This window comes from Meleagris gallopavo, chromosome 8, assembly GCF_000146605.3.
Source record: "Meleagris gallopavo isolate NT-WF06-2002-E0010 breed Aviagen turkey brand Nicholas breeding stock chromosome 8, Turkey_5.1, whole genome shotgun sequence".
Classification (NCBI taxonomy): domain Eukaryota; kingdom Metazoa; phylum Chordata; class Aves; order Galliformes; family Phasianidae; genus Meleagris; species Meleagris gallopavo.
In genome coordinates, this window is record NC_015018.2 from 5,171,254 (window position 1) to 5,185,086 (window position 13,833).

General features: G+C 39.2%; 2 protein-coding genes across 9 annotated transcripts in view; one reads left to right on the forward strand and one right to left on the reverse strand.

Moving 5' to 3' along the window:
* Positions 1-13,310, forward strand: part of SYT15 (synaptotagmin 15) — a 13,876-nt gene extending 566 nt beyond the window's left edge. Inside the window, exons 2-9 of one of the 5 annotated variants that reach the window (XM_010714175.3) lie at positions 573-684; positions 3,645-3,843; positions 4,408-4,581; positions 4,828-5,123; positions 6,010-6,180; positions 6,629-6,749; positions 8,527-8,703; positions 9,964-13,310. In XM_010714175.3, the coding sequence (XP_010712477.1) occupies positions 3,792-3,843; positions 4,408-4,581; positions 4,828-5,123; positions 6,010-6,180; positions 6,629-6,749; positions 8,527-8,703; positions 9,964-10,100 (1,128 nt within the window). In that variant the 5' untranslated portion in view covers positions 573-684; positions 3,645-3,791 and the 3' untranslated portion in view covers positions 10,101-13,310. The other 4 variants (XM_010714176.3, XM_010714173.3, XM_010714177.3 and 1 more) reach the window with 4 other exon arrangements.
* SHLD2 (shieldin complex subunit 2) overlaps positions 13,295-13,833 on the reverse strand; it is a 36,322-nt gene continuing 35,783 nt past the window's right edge. For 3 of the 4 annotated variants that reach the window (XM_019617453.2, XM_010714170.3, XM_010714171.3), the window contains one exon: positions 13,295-13,696. In XM_019617453.2, coding sequence (XP_019472998.1) covers positions 13,524-13,696 — 173 coding nt within the window. In that variant the 3' untranslated portion in view covers positions 13,295-13,523. The remainder of the gene's footprint in view (positions 13,697-13,833) is intronic. The other variant, XM_010714172.3, reaches the window with a different exon arrangement.

Below are 13,833 nucleotides of genomic sequence, written 5' to 3' on the forward strand. Positions count from 1 at the left end.
CATGATCCTTGAGGTCCCTTCCAACCCTGGCCATTCTGTGACTCTGTCAGCACCCCAAGCAGCATACACACGTCCCCACTGCGGAGTGTAGTGCCAGCAGGTTGGCTCCACAGCTGCTGTCACGATCCTATGCCACAGCACAACACAATACATCAATTGCTCACAGTGGCAGGTAGATGTTCTAGAAAATACATATTTCGTCCTGGCACACAATGGATTCAACTTATTTCAGTGGTTGGCTTTGTAAGCAGTGCTACATTGTGCCCTAAACCACTGGTTCTGTTTCTGATCTGATCAGATAAGATGAACTAACTAAAGAAAATGAGCCAAATGCTCCTTACCCTCATTAAATCCCAGGTAGTTTTGCTGAAATGAGTGCAATAACTAAACCAGCAGAACTGGACACACTGGCAGAGAATGTCTCAGAAATACTTATTTTGCACTGAACAAATTCATGACATCAAACTTATGAAAGAAGAAATGATGAACTGATGCTTTTACTCAAAATCAGGACACAGCTGCTGTACTTTGCTGCATCACAGCACAACTCAGCTTTCTGTTCTTAATGACAGATGTGATAGGAGAACACAGGACTGCTGCTGGACGCATTAAGGACTGGGGATTGGAGACGACACACATTAAACAGAGCCCAGCTGAGCTCGCTGAAATATTAACATCTGAAAGGTAGACCAGACAGCTGAACCACCAGCCATCAGTATTTGTATTTTTGATACAACACCTCTATGAAGCAAATCACTCATTTCTATTTACCTTCACTGGCTTTAAATTAAAGCACTTTTCTGCATCAGGCCTTCTAAGCTATAGATCTATTGGCTGCCTGTCTGAAGACACACTTGAGCATGCCCTATGAACACACACACTGGAACAGGTTGCCCAAGGAGGCTGTGGATGCCCCATCCCTGGAGGCATTCAAGGCCAGGCTGGATGTGGCTCTGGGCAGCCTGGGCTGCTGGTTGGCGACCCTGAAGATAGCGGGGGGTTGAAACTAGATGGTCATTGTGGTCCTTTTCAACCCAGACCATTCTGTGATTCTATGATTTCTGTGCTCAGGGCTGAATTTGTTAGATATTTCCTCATACTGTGCATTTTTATAAGGGAAAACCGAGCTACTAGTGTAGCACAACCAGATTTGTCCTCATGTTAATATTAACCCACATCAAACGGGCACTCATTTCATGTTCCACAGAGTAAGTACTGCACTAATAAGCCTGGCTAAATACCAAAGTGTATCCAGCCTGGAAGAAGGCACAGCAAAGTGCTCACTGCTGTAGAATAGGCAGGAACAGGGAGGCTGCTCCATGGGCCTGGATACACAGCTGACAAGAGGGCTCACAGGCAACCAATGCCTGCAGAGAGCTAAGGGAACACACCTGGGGGGGAGCTGAGAAAAAAAGAAGAAAAAAAAAAGCCGGCTCTTGTGATTGTACCAAAGGCAGGAAAATGAGATAGGATGGGAAAAAGGCCTTGGTGGCACTGTGGCCAGGTTAATTTTACAGCAGAGTGTTTACATAAGTGTTCTGTAGCCCAAGGACATTCCATATCACCCATTGCAACATGGTAACAAAGAAAAGATCAGCAATACATTTATTTGCAGCTTGCTTCCTATACTACGAGTTTTGAAGTTGTTACTCCAAACTGCTACCACGAGTGACTGAATACCTTGTGCTTATGTTGTGTTTATTTCTACTGCTATGCCATGTGACTAATTGCAAGGTATGTGCCAAGCACAGACAGAACAACTAAAGCATAAATACTTACACCACTACCAGATGAGTCGTATCTATACAGGTTATGGGTGCTTTATGGCTATCTTTATACAGTTCAGAGACTGAGAAAAGAAGCACGGATAAAAAGGGTGCAACAGGAATAGTTAGAAAAGAGATGAAAAAGCAGGAACCTTTAATCAGAGAGGTGCTGAAAACAGTTTGAGTTAATGCCTTGGTGCTAATGAATATATGGAATAGCAGCAGTCATCTTCTTACCTTGGGAAGACTGCCCAGAAAGAAAGGCAGCCCAGGTGCTGCTGTGCTCCAGGACACTGGGATCCAATCAGGAAGAGTCCCTACCTATTGGAAGTAGTGCAGGAAGGCCATGTGGAATTGCAGTCAGTTCTCCAATTCTTCTGAGCCTTACTTATTGCTGGATGTTACAGACCCCTCCTGAGGAGGCTGCATCTCAGCAGACTACCTCAGCTTGCCCACACAGTATCAGAATTGTATGAGATAGCGGATAATGTGGGGTAGATTTTAATCAAGCTCTTCTATCTAGATGTCAGTATAGTACATGACACTCATTAAAGACTCAGATAAAGGAGGGAAGCATAATTATGAATTTCTGGATTTCCATTTTTGTTCCCAAAAAGCAAAATTCGTAGCCTACCCACATTATTTCTTACATTAACTCTGGTCAGGAACCTCTCCCATTCAGAACATTTAACCATGAGCTAGAAAGCACTCCAGCCTAAGCCTCACAATCCTTAGGTCAGACACGGACAAGCCTGACCCAGTTGGTTGCCTTCTGGTATTTGTAAAGGAAATGACTCACTGATGGCAGCCAACGTTCAAGGCAGGTTCAGATCTCACTCTCAACCACCAGTCTGCACCCTAAAACTGGAGAAGAGAAAGTCAGTGTAAGTTGTGAGAGAACACCAGGGCTCTGTCGCAGCGATTCCAGAGGAGACCCTGAGAGCCAAGCTCAGTCACTGCACAGTACTCAGCTGATCCGAATTCATCTCCCATCAGTGTAGAGAAAAAGAGAATTCTGCAGTTCGGGCTCACTGTCAGAGAGGATCAATTCTTCGCTGAGACCTAGCCATGTGTCAGTGCACAGCTCAGAGCTGGGCCAAGGCAAGCTGGTGTAAATTGCAGTGCAGAAGTTGTCTCTACGGCATTTTACTCTAGGATATTCAGCAAACGTAAGACAATGAACTGAAGTTCACTATCAACTGTCTGCTCTTGGCCTAAAAAGAAATCTTCGCAACGCAATTCCTTATATTCCTGTTAATTAATTTCTTAAGTTTCCGGTTTCATTGGAAAAAAATATAGGAAAACCCACGTAATGCAAGATTTGATTTTATCTGAAATAATCAGGATTCCGGAGACAGTGTGTACTGGATACTTAAGTTTGCCTTTACCAATCAGGAAACATGAAAAACATCCTGACCTTTGCTTTGTTCATTGTGCCAGGACTAGTCTCACAGATGAAGAATTGGTATACCAAAACAAACTAAAGTAGTAGTACCTCTTGTATGTAAGTGCTCCCGGGTTTTCTTTTTCTTCTGTTACAAAAGCTCCAGCACTTCTGCCATGCTAAGGTAAGTGCTTATGTTACAGGAAAATAAGGATACGTAAGGACTAGGGCTTGGGTTGTTCTTCCCCCATCTGTCGACTCTTACACTGCAGTCATTGTTAACATACCTGAACACTTCCTTTCGCTGCTGATGACACACATCTTCAGGAGTTATATCGCAATACAGCCAAAGACAAAAGAGTGCACTTGAGCAGAACGTTTTAGAATGTTTTTAAAATGTAAAGGAAAATGTTACTTTTAATTTTCCCATCTCCCTCCAAAAGGTGCATAACTTTGATCCTGCTGTCACGTTTTGTGTGCTTCTGTTTGTACAGAACAAGTAGTTACTGTTGCTGGAAGTGTAATAGTGGGGATCCTTTTATTTGTTCTCATTGGAATAACTGCACACTTGCTCTGGAAGAAGTTTTGCCTTATTTATTCTTATGAAGAGTTCCCTAATCCCGTCAAAACAACATCTGTGAATGCCATTTTGCAAGATCAGTCATCTTCTGAAATTCAACCAAAAAGCACAAGGTATATAATTTTGTTTTTAAAGTAGACACTTTAACCTGGTGAAATTCAAATCAGCTATGATCTGATTAAATATATATGTTCTGCTTTGTTTTCTTCTAAAACTATGAATGCAATGATTATTTGTAATTTATGTAAAAGGTAGTATAGATGAGCTTTATTGCTGTATGGATAGCTTTATCTGTTACGTAGACAAATACGGCCCAGGTGTCCGTGTTGTACCTGGTAGTTTCAAACATAGAATACAGAATCTTAGCATTAGGACTTCAGTTCTGAAAGGAAACTCTCTTAGTTCTTACCAAGGGCTTTGAAGCTCTAAAACAAGCTGCAGTTAGTTCTTCATTTTCTTTGGAAGATTAATTCTAAAAGAGAAGAAAGGGGTGAAGGATCTGTGAAGACATCAGATCCGAGGTCCCTTGCTGGACCTCCAGGCATTACACGGATATTTACAAACAAGGATATTTACTTTTTCCACCTGTGACTCTCTGTATTTATTTATTTATTTTCATCTAAGATAAGTAACCATATCACTGTTATTACCAAGTTTGATTTCTGTATTTAAACTAGAAGAATCAGTAGCTGTTGATGTCTTGAGCAGATCCAAAAGCGTTCCATTTATAATTCCACCAACACTGCATGGGCGAGACTGGATTAACCTGACAAATGAAGAACAAATTCAGGAAGACAGTAACTCCTGCATGACTCCCCAGTCTGGGCCACGGTCGTCATTTCATTCTTTGGGTATGAATTTCAAAAATACAGCTCTTGAAAGGGCAACTTGATTATGAAACATGTTCATTGAAGGCACATCAGACATTGCATTGCACAGTACAAGCCTACAACTACTCCCAGATTTGAGGGAAAAGTAATTCAGATCCGAATATTATGCAAAGATGGATAAATGTGGTTTCCTTAGAACAGCAATGGTTACAATAGTGCCCACAACAGTCTTGAAACTAACATGTTGATGCTTTTTATTTTGTGAAGCTGGAGCTTACATTGTAGGGACCATTAACCCAGAGCTGTACAAGTTTCCAGAAGACAAGAGTGAGACCGACTTTCCTGACGGCAACATCGGCCGTCTCTGGTTCTCTATAGAATATAAGGAAGCATCAGAAACGCTCCTCGTCTCCTTGATAAAAGCCAGAAAGCTGCAGCCTCCCACTGACTCCTGCAGTCCGTTTGTGAAAATCTACTTGCTGCCTGATGAAAGACACTACTTGCAGTCTAAAATAAAGCGTAAAACCCTTAATCCACTGTTTGATGAACACTTTGTTTTCCAGGTACCTGTACTTTTGATGAAGCAGATTTTTGTTTCCAAATCTTGTCTTACTGAACTAAAGCACATTTTGTGGAAATGAATTTTCTACATACTTCTACCAACACACAAGTGTTTTCACTGGAGGTGCAATTTATTACTAGGCCTTCTGGAGATTCCAGGCTACCTACCCAAGTCTGTGGCTCCAGAACCAGCCTTACTTATGGTCTATACCCAAGTTAAGGATTCCAGAATTTGTCCTGTGAAGGATAACCCCAGTATGAACTGTGGTTGAGCATTGCAGCCCAGCAGCTCTAGATGTCCAATGAATACCTATATTGAGGTTTTTATAGCTTTTAATTTCTTTACAGTGAAAACAGACTAGAAATTAGAACCCATGAGGTGTCTGGAACAGTATTTGTATAATGCTGTAGAACTAGAAGCTTGGCTTCTGCAGCAAGCAGCTTTGCGCAGGTGTCATTGAATTATTAATATTGGAAAAAAGCTTCAAGATAATCTACTCCAACTGTCAACCCATCACCACTATACACACTAAACCATGCCCCTCACAGAACAAGCATTAAAACCAAGGAAATTTAAGTTTCGGACAACTAAAAGTGTTCACAGACTTCTAAACATTTGTCTCTAGAAGTGAATTTATCATAGCACTAGATGTTCATGGGTTGAAAAACTGCTAGTTCTGCATTTTTAACAAATCAACTGCTTTACCTTGGATCTTCAGATTCCTTCATAGTTAAAATTTTGGGCAAATTTAGAGTGCTGACTTGAAATAACCAAAGAAAATCTCCACCTACTTTTGTCACTCTTTGTGAAATTCCTCTTCTGAAGCTATGCTTGCATGGAAAAGTCTCAGATAGCTTAACTATTATTTTCCTCCTTTTCCTGTACAGGTTTCCAGTAAAACATTGCTTCAGAGGACTCTGAAGTTTTTGGTTTATCATGTTGATAAGCAGAAGCACCACCACCTCCTAGGCCAAGTCATCTTCCCACTGAAAAATGAAACCTTAACTGATGACAGCAAAGTAGTCGTATGGAGAGATCTGGAGAAAGAAAACCTCGAGGTAGGTACGCACCAGGCTGCTTGGCATTGTTCAATTTCTCTTCTCTTGCAAGTATTGGAAGGGTACGGTAAGATAGAAATGTGTTGTACTGAATACATCAGATGCTGCAGTTTGCTAACTATTTGGATTTCAAGTTCCTCTCTTATGAACCTGCAGCCCAAAAGCAGCTGTACAGGCATTATCCAACTGTTCAGAGTCACACGAGAAAGTACTTAATGTTATTTCCTTCTGTTTTGAAATTGTTAGAGCAGAAAGTTCAAGAGGAAGGAAGATTCAGGAAGGCTGATTAACCGGTGTTATCAAATGTCACAACAGCGTAAAAAAAGCCATTGCTATTCACTGCCTTGGTGTAGCAGAAAGCACTAGCATGAAGAAACAGCTCCCTCCTCCGATTCATTTGTGTGACAAGTTTTTCAGACATCTGATGAATGCTATTTCGCTTTCCAAGACTCCCTCAGAGAACGGCGATATCCAGTTCTCCCTCAGCTACAACGACTACCTGAGTCATCTTACTGTGGTGGTTCTGAGGGCAAGGGGATTAAAGCTCCAGGATGAGAGCCGTGCTGCCAGTAAGTGTCACTTCCTCTTTGCTACCAGCTCCCGAATTCCTGCTCCAATTTGTTCCTTCCTCATTAGTCCACCCAGCTTTATGCTGAGTGACTCTCAATAGAACGAATAAACAGAGCCGTTTGAATGAAAACAAACCGTATTTTGTTACTGAGGTAATTAGATTTTGATAAGTTGGTTCTGCTGTGTTTTGGCTTTGGTTCTTAATAGTTTGAACACAGTGAGAATCATTGCTTTGCTGCACTCCAGTGCAGAATTAACAGCTGCCCCAGGGAAAAGACCTGAGGCAAATGACAAAAGGTTAAGGGCTGCAGAACAACTGCTTGCACTGAACAGCTATCCCAGGGGGAACTGAACTTGGAGGAAACTCTCAATTTAGGATGGCCTGGCTGTTGTTTCAAGGACCATGGCATGGAGTCACAATGGTTAGCCCTTCCTGCACTGTTTTTTGTTTTTTGTTTTTTTTCTCTGGGACATCCTACTGAAGTGCCCTTTGGCCTCAGATGTTGAAAACAAATTTTGTTGTGCCCAGAACTTTAGTGATTTAGTGAAGGGCTCTGAAACTAAACAATGTAAGTGCAAAATAGTATCTAGCAGCTAAAGGATGTTTAGTTCTCTCTGTACAGACAAATCACAAACCATAAGGTTTCTTGTGAACAAGCTGTTACCAGCATGTTTGACTTCAGAGATAACCTCTAAATAAGTTTATAGATTCTCTAGCAAATCCTACAGAAACAGGAATGAGAAGCTCTTGATAGGGCTCTAATCTTCGATAGAAAATGCATAGCGTAAGACCATAGGAAGAAATTTATTTTTAAATTCAGGTGAATTAAGTGTGTTTTTAAGAAGTAGTGAAGTAATTAAAAGCTAGATATTGTGTGGAACAATTTACATAGTTACTCTTTTCCATATATAGCACTCAGGTAACATCCTGCAGACTCTTAATAGTAGTGAGAGCCTTGTGGATCTGTGGAAACAACCAGGAGACACGAGGAGCCTGCCAACATTGGTTCAGTCCTGACATTTCTGATTGTTTTTGTTACACAGACGAACCTTAATGAACTGAATAGCAGGGCGTAGTAAACACAGTATCACAACTGAGGTAATTTTAGTCTGCTCTGAATCTCCCTGTCAAAGATTGAGTAAGATCACAATACAGTACAGGTCCCCTACAGGAAGCATGAAAGTATTTTGTTGTCACCCTGTCCACCCTATCACCATTTTTGTGACTTCCAAGACGACAAAGCAGAGACCATTTAAAATTGTTCTCCTCTTTTCTACAGATTTTCTACAAAATTCCTCATATCACGACCAGAAGTCATTGATAGTACCTTTTCAATATTCACTGAATAGGAGAATTAGTTCCCCCCAAACAGATACAGTTCTATCAGAAATCAGATATCAGTTCTATCTATCCAAGTATAGCCTACAGGGCCACCCTTGTGTTAGATCAACTGTGACCGCTTACATGAAAATAAAGGTTTGTTTATCAGTAGTTTAAAGAAAAAAACATCAGATGGAAGGAGGGTACAGGAATGTAGGATCAAGGATGACGGGTAAGAACCTGACTGCTCTTTTCAACAGTTCTTGCGTTGGAAAGGGCAGGGTGAAGCTGCACCCTCTGTGTACTCTCTGCTTAATGTTACACATTACCATACTGCCATATACATTTCAATCATTTATGATGGAGTTTTATACTTGGCATTCACTCCTGAAAGTAAAAAATTGCTCAAGCCTTCCTAACTGCCTCTGATATCTATTCCTTTCTCCCCCTACAAGGTGTCTATGTCAAGGTCTCATTAATGAACCATAATAAGTTAGTCAGAAGTAAAAAGACAGCAGCTGTTCTGGGATCTCCCAATCCAGAGTATAACGAATCCTTCAGTTTCAAGGCAAATCAGACAGAGCTGGATGCAGCAAGCCTGAGTCTATCTGTGCTCCAGAACACTGAACAAAGTAAGCTACATACTACAGTTGTCAAATCTCTTATTACATTGCAGAGAGGATTAAACCTGGAAGGGACTCAAAATCATCAACTTTTAATCATAAAATATCAAAAAGCTTTGGAGTGTTATTTGCTCTCTTTAAAAAGGAGAACAACTTATTTGCAGTAAGTGTATGTCTCTTTCAGAAGAGAAAAATTTAGCAAAAGGCAACTGTAGGCTAGTCACTATCAGAACACAAACTGCTGTATTTTTGTTTCATTCTGGTATTCTAAGGAAACAAGCTTATACAACTATCATTTGTGAATGCTTATGCATATAAATCCCCATCTCCAAAATTTTGAAGCCATTTACAATATTTGGAAGATGAGCAGTAATTTTAATTATCACAACAGTTCAGGCAGTGGGATACAAGAAAGATTACAAACATTTCCCCTGCCTAGCGGAAAGTCTAATGCTTGAGGACACCTTTTAATAATTATCAGAGAATCCATTAAAGAGTTCTGCTTAGAGAAGCAAATCAGAATTCAGTGTTTCTACTGCTCACAATGCAAAATCCTCCCTGCAGTGCCAATCTGATCTCAGTAATTTAACATTAATACTCTTCTTTGGATTCATACTGATCTAAAAAGAAAATAATAATAATTGAGATGAGTTTATGGGTAGGTGGTTTGACTTGGAGGATTGACAAGGATTAGGATCGATGTTTGAGTCTTTCATCATTTTTTACTTGCAGATGATGAAATGCCTTACAAAAATCCTGAAATTATCTTCCCCATCCTAGGCTACATAGTTAAAAAGAAACAATCAGCTTAATCCCAGAGCAGAAAGTTAGCTGGTGGCAGAACATGAAATGGAACCCGTGTATTGACTCCCACCTGATGTCTCAGTAGCTAGATCTGTTATTTCCCAAGGTAGAGTATCATACAACTCCTGCTGAGCTTGTCAGTGCCTTAAACTAGGGCACACTTGAACAGTACACTTGGGTAGAGGATCTAGACAGACAGAACTGTGTGCCTTAATCTCATTGTAATTTAGAGCATAGGCAACATGGTCTGAACTGACCAAATAGCCACTTTCAGTATTAAGAAGCACATAAAACTAGGGAACTCTCCAGTGTAGATCCAGTGGAGATTCCTTGGCAAAAAGAAATGTATTTAAACATAGTTTTCAGAACATGAATTTCTTAGAGAAATAAAGGTTAATATTCTAATGTATATTCCAGATAAGCACTCGTGGGTGTTAATTACTAACTGCTTTTCTTTCCCCTCAGAATCACATGTGCTGGGGCGTGTTGTAGTTGGGCCATACATGTACAGTCGAGGCAAAGAACTAGAACACTGGAATGAAATGATCAGCAAGCCTAAGGAGCTGGTTAAACAGTGGCATGCTCTCTGCTACAGCACTTAAACAGCATTACTCTATGGACAAAAAACAAATGGAGAAGCTCTCATTGCCTTTTAAAACCTAATGATAAAGGATATAAAATCTTTGAACAGTTAACACTCCTACGCAGGCAGGAATAAAAGTATATTCTTTCTTTCTCCAAACACAATCAGAAGACTTGGTCCCTGGCAGTCTGGAACCCAACCCCAACCTGTCCTTGTACGTCTCCTCAGATATCTCTCTGCTGGAAACAGAGCACAGATTAAGGTTTGACCTACTATGGACATTCTTACATGGAAAACTCAGTCAATTGGTGGAAGCCCTTAGAATTTATGTTTGTTTTAGTGGTAGTTTCCTGCACTAATTAAATTACTGTTCTGCAACGTAATTCAAAGCAATTACTTTCTCTCAAAATAAATACAATTCTTCTCTTCCTGACTGTTCACTAGGGTCCTGACCTTCACACCTTTTACACCCTACAGTCATAAACCAGATAGGCTACTGCAGAAAAGCATTTTGTACAATTATGTTTCAAGAGGACCATAATTTCTATAAAGTCAACTTCCTTTCAAACAAGATACTATGTTAATTCAATATTAAAAAACCTTTCAATTTCTCAACATCTACAGGAAAATACAACCAATGAAAATATACCTGAGAGGAACTGTTAAAATAGAATACTCCTCTTCACCTGATCACTCATCTGAAACATTAAATGGTATTCTAGGTCTGTCTTGCTACATCACTGGATATAAGAGTGCAGCTGTTAGAATTTAATCAAATATTAAAATATCGTATCTCCATCAAATGAATATACTGTCCCGAACCTAAATTTAACTACAAAACCACAGAAAGTGTAGCCAATATGCAGTATTAAATTCCAAAAATAATGAAAGAATATTTAAATGGACTTACCAGCGTACTTCATGTTTCTCAAGCAAAATAAATGAAAAGGGTCCATTTTGACTCTTCCTGCACAGCAATTATTCCAGTAATGAAAAAGATATGATTAATCAAAGCACTACGATGCAGTGCTATTGTCACACTAAGATGCATAGCACAGAAAGCCCTCACCCAACATGCAGCAAAGAGATGTAAGATTATACGGAATGTGATGCTCTTCTCAATACTCCCATTGCTACTGAAAAACTTCAGTATTTCTAAAGCTCTACAATAACGCTATCGTGTACTCATAGAAAAACAATCCCTTTCAGTGGTAGTGAGCAGCAATTTGCCTGTTTTACAGCAGAAACGAAGAATACACTTTTGTTCTAAAAGGTACTTTTTTAGAGAAGAAACCCTGCCACTACTCAACCAGAACATTTATCTGTACATCATACTCTACCATAACTTCTTTGCTAATTACAATTATTCTTACACTAGGCTTCTAAGTTGAATGAGCTCTATTAGTCCCTCCTTCCCCTAAATGAAGAACTGAGAGGCCAGATGCATTTATTTGGTGACTACCTGCTCCTAACAAAACACTCTAAAAACAGCATCTTGATATAACAGAAAGGCAACACAGTATTACAGATGATCATGGACCAGATGGCTCCTGGGAAGGAGAACTCATGCCAGACAGTAGGACAGAAAGATAGAGTGACTTCCAATCTGGAATGCATGGAAAGAAGTCTAAAGTAAAAAACATAAGGCAGTGGGACTTACAATTTCCAAGAAAGAATTACAAAAGCAAAGATCAGTGAAGCTACAGCATTACAATAAATTAAACTGACGTTGAACTACACTGTTGCATGACATAAATCAGATTTCAAAAAGGAACACTATTAAGAGTGAGAGAGTGACCTGAAAGGATCATGAGAAGAGAATGAGGACCAAGTCAGCCAGCAACACAACCACAATACACGGAACTCAGCAGTTAGATGCACATAGTTCAGCAAATCCAGATGGCACAACTTCCTTCCAAAGCTATCAAATCATCCTAATGAGGCTGCACAGCAACAGGATGTTAAACAATCTTTAGAATTTCTCTAACATAATTGATGTCTGGTTTTCCTAAGTCTTATTAAAAGAACTCCTGGAATACTTTAATCCATACCAGATTAATATTCATGTTTACGCCTCATTTAAACAAATACAAACACTGAAATTATTCTTTCTTTCTGTATGTTCTCCCCCAGCACTAAGTAACCCACAATCTGGAATCGGGGAGTGCTGTGTGAAGTATAGATGGGATGAGGTACAAATGGTGAAAATATGAACAGTGAGGTAGCACTCATTGCAACTCATCTGAAAAAGTTTCAGAAAACTGCAGTTTTAGTCGTAAGAGATAAGAGTCACACATTCAGAGATGGAATAAAATAACGGGAATTGTTTTTTAATAGAATATAGCCAGGGATTAAAACAGAAGGGTTTAAGGGGAGGGTAAGTGCTCTTTTTTTAATCAAGTCTATATTATTGAGAATGTGTCTGAAGCTTGTGGATAGCTGAAATGTTATGTAGAGACATTACTAACTGAGAACAACACAGGTAAAGATATGCAAGAATGCAATCTAAAAGAATATAGAAAATATGATTTATACCTTACAGCTTGTCTCAAGAGAGATAATAAGAGGCAATTAGTCTCAGTTGGAGGCATAATTTACATCAGAATAGAATACTGATCGCTATCTGATCACTTTCAGAGTAATAGTTATCAGACTGTTGCTTTATAAAGTCAGGTAACGTCATCATTTATTCAATCTTTTGACAACTGTATTTTGATAGTATTTTCTAAGACCTTAAAAAGAATCAATTTAATTTCTAAATCTGATTGAATTAGGAGAAACTTGTGTTAAATTGGCTGTAACCAATTTTGAAATTGGCTCAATGCGACTATGCGTATTTATTTGCTACCTTACAGCTAAACGCATTAAATGTAATTATTCTAAAGAACTACTTTAAAAGAACGCACCATTTACAATTATTTGAAACCTCTGAGATTACTGCAACAACTTCTAGCTACACAAGATTAGATCCTCAGACAGATGTTACAAGAGAAAATAGCAGCAAAACCACTGAGGCAGAACAGTAGAAATATTGCTGTTAAGAGACTCACAACAGAGAGCAAGCACAAAAACAATCAATTGTAACTTGGTGATCTTTTTCTTTTATCTTGTCTGTGACTAAAATCAAGCTACTGCATTTCAATTGTCTTCCTCAATCTGCCATATGAAAAATAGTCAGTCTCAACACTAGAGATAACACCAGAGAGAAGAAAATTGAGATATCAGCAAGAGTTTATTAAGATTAAAAACGTATATATTCATTTATTTTACAACAATTTCAAAGTTTTACAGCAATACTATATATAATCAGCACATATTCCATACCCGTTCTTTTGTGATTATTTATATTTAAAATATTTGCTTCCTTGAGCTAATTCATTTTCCTTAGGTTTGCAATCCATGTCTTACAGTCTCTTACTCAGTCACTGCAAAAGTTGATGCTTCAAAGATCAGGATGGAAATTTAGCAGGTGGAAGTCCTTTTGCAAAGGATAGCTGTTTTCATCTAGCACAAAATGGCTTCTGATTTCCATCAAATAGGATGCTTCCATATCTGCTAGCAGTGAATGACACAGATCTGCAACTATCATGCCATAGGTTATATCCGAGGAGGGCACTGCAAAAGACACAACAATTCAATTTACTTCTTAACTTTCACAATACCACCTAACATTCAAGTTTTACCTCAAGTTTTATGAAAGCTACACTGAATTACCAGAAGAATAAACTAGCATCCAAATAAGACATTATTTG